This window comes from Arachis ipaensis, chromosome B07 (assembly GCF_000816755.2).
Source record: "Arachis ipaensis cultivar K30076 chromosome B07, Araip1.1, whole genome shotgun sequence".
Lineage (NCBI taxonomy): Eukaryota > Viridiplantae > Streptophyta > Magnoliopsida > Fabales > Fabaceae > Arachis > Arachis ipaensis.
This window is the reverse complement of record NC_029791.2, coordinates 31,102,851-31,110,997: the sequence shown is the minus strand read 5'-3', so window position 1 is coordinate 31,110,997 and position 8,147 is coordinate 31,102,851. Positions and strand designations below refer to the sequence as shown.

Sequence of the window (8,147 nt, the reverse complement as noted above, 5' to 3'; positions counted from 1 at the left end):
CTATTATTATTTATAGTTAATTTTTTATTTATTTTGTCTCTTTTAATGGGATCAATAATTTATATTATAACAAAATTACAATAACAAATATAACATACAAGAATTATAATTACAAATTTTAATAAATTCAAATAAAAAATAAAACAGAACAAAATTAAAATACAATAAAAAATAGAATAATATATATAAAAGATTTGAGAAATACAAAAACTGCAAAGAAAAAAATAAAGGAGAGAGTTGGTGGAAAAAATTGAATTCAATCAACTAATTGTCTAACGTAATTTTTTAAATACATAAACTAAAATTTTTAGTTTCATGTGAACGTAGATTAAGATAATGAAATCACGTCTATCTCCAAAAAAAAGACAAATACAAAAAATTTTAAAAAATTTAAAAAGTATTTTTCTCCTCTTCAACACTAGACTCCACGTGGTCTTAACCTTTGCTACAAATAAAAATTAATTTCACTAACCCCTCCATTATTCATAACTATATTATATTCTGAATTCAATTTGTCTAACGTAATTTTTTAAATACATAAACTAAAATTTTTAGTTTCATGTGAACGTAGATTAAGATAATGAAATCACGTCTATCTCCAAAAAAAAGACAAATACAAAAAATTTTAAAAAATTTAAAAAGTAAAAAGTATCATTCAAAAACAAAAAAAAAAAAATATAGACCAACTCCACTAAGTAAAGTCCACAACAAAAAGTCCATCCAACAATTCATTGGCTTTGAACCAATTGAGCCACGAGCCACCTAAGCTACCAGCCGTTTACAAAGGGTAAAATTCTAAAGAACTCAAGTCAACGTTCTCCGGTTAACGGGAGATCAGGTTCTTTTCTATCCTTACTCTGCAATTTATTAGTGCGGTGCCACCACACAAGTTACCTTGACGATCTTAGCCATTCACATATTTAACTCAATATCTACACAGTTTAAAATCATGTTATATTGGTATATCAAAAAAGTACACTGACCTTAGGGCCTCCAATGTAAAAAAAAAAAAAGAAAAAAGAAAAGTACACTGATACATTAGAAAATCTTCTTTATTTTTATGATACCGACATTAGATAGGGCCCTCAAAGGTTTTGAAGGAAGACTAATTTTTTTTAGAGGTAGATAGACATGATGAATTAAGTATTTTTTTAATGTGGATACAAAAAATTTGACAGTCAAATTTTATGATAGAATTTTATAGATATTAAAAATTTTTTAAATACAAATTCTTCATCAACTTGGCGAAGGGATGGGGGCTCAGAATGAGAGTGAAGGGATGAAGAGGAAGGGAAGGAAACAAAATTAGGGATTTGGAGAAGAGAATACCTAAAAATGAAAGTGATCGTTGAGGTTGAGGATGACAACATTTTAGTGATTCGCACTTTCGCTGTTGTCAAAGTTTGAGGGAGTTTGCTAACCCTGCGGAAATAGTCCTACGGCTCCTACCCGTGCCCCTGTCACCGATTTAATCCTAATAACATAGTGTGTTTGGATTACAGTTTGCAAACGGAAGTTTGTATAAAATTGATTTTGCAAAATTGATTTTGATAAAAAGTAAGTTTGTGTTAACGTGATTTATGTTTTGTAATCTTTATATTAAAATTGATTATAGTAAAATAAATGTTGTTTGAATTATACTACTCAAAATTACTTTTAGATAAAAAATTACCAAAAGAGACATCAATTTAAATAATTTTTTTATATACATGCAAAATCAAAACGCTAACAAAAATAATATAAAAAATATTTATCATATAAATAAAATAAATACAATGAAAAATAAAAATATAAAAAAGAGTACTATAAATTTTATAATATCAAACAAAAAAAATATTTTATAATTTTTTTAGTACTATCAGTACTCTTTAATTTAGTATTATTTTAAACTATAAATTTTTATTACTTATAATTCTATTATTATTTATAATTAATTTTTTATTTATTTAGTATTCTTTTTTATTTATTCGCTAACCCCTCCATTATTCATAACTATATCGATCCACTATTACAACCACTAACACATGCTTATAAGAAAGTAAGTTTTTTTTTTTTTTGGTATTCTGTAAAAAATCAAGTTAAACCAATCAAATCCACATCAAGTTTTCACCAAAAACCTTTTCTGGCCTGCTACAAAAATAGTTTTTATTTTTAATCAGGATATGGGACAAACAAATTTATTTAATACACCATTAGGGACCATTTATTCTAACAATACAACCCAATAATTAATTCAATTCCACTACCTATTCAAAAACGAAAAAAAAAAAAATATAGACCAACTCCACTAAGTAAAGTCCACAACAAAAAGTCCATCCAACAATTCATTGGCTTTGAACAAATTGAGCCACAAAACCACTAAGCTACCAGCCGTTTACAAAGGGTAAAATTCTAAAGAACTCAAGTCAACGTTCTCCGGTTAACGGGAGATCAGGTTCTTTTCTATCCTTACTCTGCAATTTATTAGTGCGGTGCCACCACACAAGTTACCTTGACGATCTTAGCCATTCACATATTTAACTCAATATCTACACAGTTTAAAATCATGTTATATTGGTATATCAAAAAAGTACACTGACCTTAGGGCCTCCAATGTAAAAAAAAAAAAAGAAAAAAGAAAAGTACACTGATACATTAGAAAATCTTCTTTATTTTTATGATACCGACATTAGATAGGGCCCTCAAAGGTTTTGAAGGAAGACTAATTTTTTTTAGAGGTAGATAGACATGATGAATTAAGTATTTTTTTAATGTGGATACAAAAAATTTGACAGTCAAATTTTATGATAGAATTTTATAGATATTAAAAATTTTTTAAATACAAATTTTATCCTCAAATTTTTTATTTAAAAAAATTAAAAATACAAATACAAATACAAATGACTTTCGAATTTTTTATACGAACACAAATTTGACTCTTATGTAGCGTTTGTGTTTAGGGAATAAGACTGAAATTGAAGACTTAGATTTAGTATTATATTTGGTGGTTATAAGAATTAAAATTTTAGTTTTGAAATATAAAATTTCAATCCATTAAGTATTTTTAGAAAGTGAAAATACAAAGGTAGTGTTTGTTTTGAGGTATTGAGATAGAGATTGAGAGACTGAGACTCAGTATCATGTTTGTTGGTTCATACTAAAATTTCTGTTTCTGTCTCTAAAATTTTAATATTTCAATATCTCCAAAAAATATGGACATTGGGGACTAAAATTTTTAGAGATGGAGACTGAAATTTTAATAATATTTTATATCTAAAATATCCTCATTTCAATTAATTAATTCTAATTTTACCCTTTGTGCAAATTAAATTAGAGTTTTATTCTTGTTTCAATTTTTGTCTCCCATTTTGTATCAAATAGAATACTGAGATTTATTTCAATCTCTGTCTCTTAGTCTCTGTCTCTCAGCCTTAGTCTTTCTGTCTTTGTCTCTCCACCAAATACTACCAAATAGAACTAAAACTTTTGAAAACAGAAACTGAAATTTTAATATTTCTTTTCAAAAATATCCCATTAACTTTTAAAATTTTAAATTTACTCCCTCAATCTCCATATTTATCTTAAACTAAATATAGTGCTGAAACATAATCTAATCCGCAGTCTCAGATTTTTAGCATTCAAATCTGACCTTCAATTTTTTTTTTAATTTTTTTTTTTACAATTTCAAATCCACCAAATAATAGAACTAAAACTTTTGAAAACAGAAACTGAAATTTTAATATTTCTTTTCAAAAATATCCCATTAACTTTTAAAATTTAAAATTTACTCCCTCAATCTCCATATTTATCTTAAACTAAATATAGTGCTGAATGCTGAATTTTAAATTTTTTAAATATATTAAATACATCAAAAACTTTAAAAAATTTTATTATATTCTTAAAATATGTCCAATAGACACAGAATAGTTAAATGTTAAATCATTTTATACTATTCAACATTTTCTAACCCATGTTTTCTTTTGATTTTACATAAATACTTGACTAGTATACGATGAAAATTACATTTTATAGCAATTGAGAGACTAAAAATTAGATCACAAGAAAAAATTTGAAAAGGACTATTTCCTTTCAATTAGACGACCCAATTGCTTAAATTAATATTAAATATGCAGACCGAAAAGCACCCCGCATTTTCTATCGACACCACCATAACATCAAGAAAGAAAATAACAAGTTGCCTAAAAATTAAAGAATGGTTGGAACTTCTTAATTCTAATTACTGCTCCAACCTTTCTTCCCTAAAATTCATGTATCATTTGTTATGGAGATAGGAATATACATATGATGGAAACACCATCTTAATGATTCGAAATAAACGATCAAATAAACCGGAAGGGCAGAGGGGGAAGGTAATGGTAAAGCAATAAAAATGCATAAACAAATGTAAACAAAAAATAAACATAAGTGGATCATCAAAATTACCAAAATAGGACTTAATAACAATTCCACTCGAGGTATTTGATGTAAAACAGCAATAAACCAACTTAGTTTTAAGACAATTGAAAGGGAAAGCAACACACGACTATTTCAAAACTATTATTGTCCAAAGTCTCCTATTTCCCAGATAAATAGACTATATAACTAAGCAGTAGCACTGGTTTGCAAAAATGCTCTTCCAGGTTGACGGTTAGCCAATGGTCCATGGCACCCAAGAAGCTGCAAAAAAACCCATAAACAGGAACTTGTAAGTTAAAAGCCTACTTATCCACTAAAATAACTAAATAAAATAATCAAGGGAAAACAGGAAGCAAAATTTTTTCACAGAACATGCTGCTACTATATCCATGTATTTAGGAGATTTTTTATTAACATAAAACCAAGTTAACAACTAACTAAATGTTCCTAGTAAAAAAAACGTGTATATGCTAGCCATTAGCAACACTATGTAACACTAACATGCCATTGATTACCTTTGCATTCACACCATCAGGCATAATCCTATTTTCCTGCTTAAACTTCAGATAGTCAGCTCGGCTGAACTTGGTGAATCCCCTGAGAAACATCAAAACCAAGATAGAGAGTTTATCAAAGAAAAATCACTATGATTATAAAAGTTAACGTCAACAGAATTAAATGATTGGGGGAATCCATAGTTTCCAATGTAACAAATACATACCACTTCCTGCTAATAATAATCTTCTGGCGACCAGGGAACTTATTAAATACATCAAAAACTTTAAAAAATTTTATTATATTCTTAAAATATGTCCAATAGACACAGAATAGTTAAATCCTTTAAGATTTTATACTATTCAACATTTTCTAACCCATGTTTTCTTTTGATTTTACATAAATACTTGACTAGTATACGATGAAAATTACATTTTATAGCAATTGAGAGACTAAAAATTAGATCACAAGAAAAAATTTGAAAAGGACTATTTCCTTTCAATTAGACGACCCAATTGCTTAAATTAATATTAAATATGCAGACCGAAAAGCACCCCGCATTTTCTATCGACACCACCATAACATCAAGAAAGAAAATAACAAGTTGCCTAAAAATTAAAGAATGGTTGGAACTTCTTAATTCTAATTACTGCTCCAACCTTTCTTCCCTAAAATTCATGTATCATTTGTTATGGAGATAGGAATATACATATGATGGAAACACCATCTTAATGATTCGAAATAAACGATCAAATAAACCGGAAGGGCAGAGGGGGAAGGTAATGGTAAAGCAATAAAAATGCATAAACAAATGTAAACAAAAAATAAACATAAGTGGATCATCAAAATTACCAAAATAGGACTTAATAACAATTCCACTCGAGGTATTTGATGTAAAACAGCAATAAACCAACTTAGTTTTAAGACAATTGAAAGGGAAAGCAACACACGACTATTTCAAAACTATTATTGTCCAAAGTCTCCTATTTCCCAGATAAATAGACTATATAACTAAGCAGTAGCACTGGTTTGCAAAAATGCTCTTCCAGGTTGACGGTTAGCCAATGGTCCATGGCACCCAAGAAGCTGCAAAAAAACCCATAAACAGGAACTTGTAAGTTAAAAGCCTACTTATCCACTAAAATAACTAAATAAAATAATCAAGGGAAAACAGGAAGCAAAATTTTTTCACAGAACATGCTGCTACTATATCCATGTATTTAGGAGATTTTTTATTAACATAAAACCAAGTTAACAACTAACTAAATGTTCCTAGTAAAAAAAACGTGTATATGCTAGCCATTAGCAACACTATGTAACACTAACATGCCATTGATTACCTTTGCATTCACACCATCAGGCATAATCCTATTTTCCTGCTTAAACTTCAGATAGTCAGCTCGGCTGAACTTGGTGAATCCCCTGAGAAACATCAAAACCAAGATAGAGAGTTTATCAAAGAAAAATCACTATGATTATAAAAGTTAACGTCAACAGAATTAAATGATTGGGGGAATCCATAGTTTCCAATGTAACAAATACATACCACTTCCTGCTAATAATAATCTTCTGGCGACCAGGGAACTTGAACTTAGCACGGCGGAGAGCCTCCTGTGCGTGATGACTGTTACTGTCCTTGCAACGAACAGAAAGAAGGACCTGACCAATGGCCACCCTAGCACATGTGCCCTGGGGCTTTCCAAATGCACCTCTCATTCCAGTTTGAAGCCTATCGGCTCCAGCACACGAAAGCATCTTGTTGATCCTAAGAACATGGAATGGATGAACCCTCACTCTCAAATGGAAAGCATCCTTTCCAGCAAACTTAGCCATATACTTGTTGCAGGCAATCCTAGCAGCTTCCAGTGCCTCACTTGAGACATTTTCCTTCTCCCAACTAACAAGGTGGACACAGAAGGGGAACTCATCCACACCCTTCTTCTTCATACCTACATCATAAATTCTGATCTTGGGATCAGGAACACCACGGCAAAACCGTGACTTGGGGTATGGCTTGTTTTTAATTTGTCGATAACACCTCGCAGGTCCTACATCATAAAACATTAACCATTAGAATCAGATTAATGATGGACACGACCACAACACAAGTCATTAACCAAAAAATAACTTTCAAGAGACAAAAACAAACTAAGTAAAATAAATTCAGATACAAGTCAAAGAACAATAAACAATTATAAAAGGAAACTAATATTAATACTAGAAATAAAGGCTTGTCCAGCAATCAGTGTATTCGACAAAAAATATCTGAATTATTTTAAATTCCTCTATGCGCCATGTACTGTTTTCATGATAACATGGGAATGGGAATATTTATTCATTGAATTGAATTAGCAATCTTACAATAAAGATAAAAATTTCATGGAATGACTACCTACCATGACCTAATAAGGGCATACCTTCAGCCAATGGTTTTTGAAAGCATCAGAAAAGCAATTGAGATATTAAGGAAATGATAAAATCAAATAAAATACACTGGTATGCATCACATCACTACATGTTATACGGTCAATCCAATCCAACAAGTATTCAACATAAATCATTTATCATTCACCTACTTCAAACAAAAATCAAAACAAAACCAATCTCGCTAGAAGTACAAGTCAACTTACACAAAACTCCGAGTCAATTAACAAATCTATGAACCATTATATAATTCCCATTAGCACTTACCAGTAAGCACAAATTCTCACTCAACATATTCCATTTCCCACAAGCGATCTAAAAGAGTTCCAATTTCTTTCATAAACAAACATAAAACCATCTAAAAAAGTTGCAAAATTGTACAGAACGCATAACCCTAAATAAACATATCCAGATCGAAAACAACAACAATAAAAAAATCAAGAATTTAGAAATAGCAGAGATTCTATTGAAATGAGGAACGAAGAATTTGGCAGAGTTATTGATGCTTACTCCTCCCCATGGCTATGTCTCTCTCTCTCTTCACTGCACGCGTTGGGTTGAAGCTATGCAGAAAGGAGGAAACCCTAATTTGAGGGGGGTTTTAAAGTAGGGGGAGGCACTCGGCTTACAAGAAATCACACTCGAGAATGGGTTTATGTTTTGGGCCCAAGACTTAAAACCCTTATTTTTTGAAGAAGGTTGAAACAATTCACCACCCCCTGACCAAAAACAAAAAACGTCACCACGCAGAGTTGACTATAAATGTTGAATTTTGAAATTTCATTAAATTTAATCCCAAAAAAATAAAAATAAAAAATAAAAAACCTATTTTA

At 30.0% G+C, this 8,147-nt stretch overlaps 1 protein-coding gene and 1 long non-coding RNA gene across 2 annotated transcripts; both read right to left on the bottom strand.

Moving 5' to 3' along the window:
• On the bottom strand, nt 4,385-5,181 carry LOC110264940. Its single transcript, XR_002351341.1, has 3 exons — nt 5,117-5,181; nt 4,911-4,992; nt 4,385-4,656 (listed from the first exon to the last, which is right to left on the bottom strand). It is a non-coding gene; the product is annotated as an uncharacterized LOC110264940 (long non-coding RNA).
• Nucleotides 5,705-7,976, bottom strand: LOC107608895 (60S ribosomal protein L10). The gene is made up of 4 exons (XM_016310664.2): nt 7,825-7,976; nt 6,437-6,938; nt 6,231-6,312; nt 5,705-5,976 (listed from the first exon to the last, which is right to left on the bottom strand). The coding sequence occupies exons 1-4, from the start codon at nt 7,832-7,834 to the stop codon at nt 5,902-5,904; spliced, it is 669 nt and encodes a 222-aa protein (XP_016166150.1). The 5' UTR covers nt 7,835-7,976; the 3' UTR covers nt 5,705-5,901.

Excerpts from the sequence above, each read along its gene's own strand:
- LOC107608895 (XM_016310664.2), bottom strand. Across the intron at positions 6,313-6,436 it reads ATTATTATTAGCAGGAAGTG|GGGATTCACCAAGTTCAGCC; the intron begins GTATGTATTTGT and ends GATGTTTCTCAG. Across the intron at positions 5,977-6,230 it reads CTGATGGTGTGAATGCAAAG|CTTCTTGGGTGCCATGGACC; the intron begins GTAATCAATGGC and ends GTTTTTTTGCAG.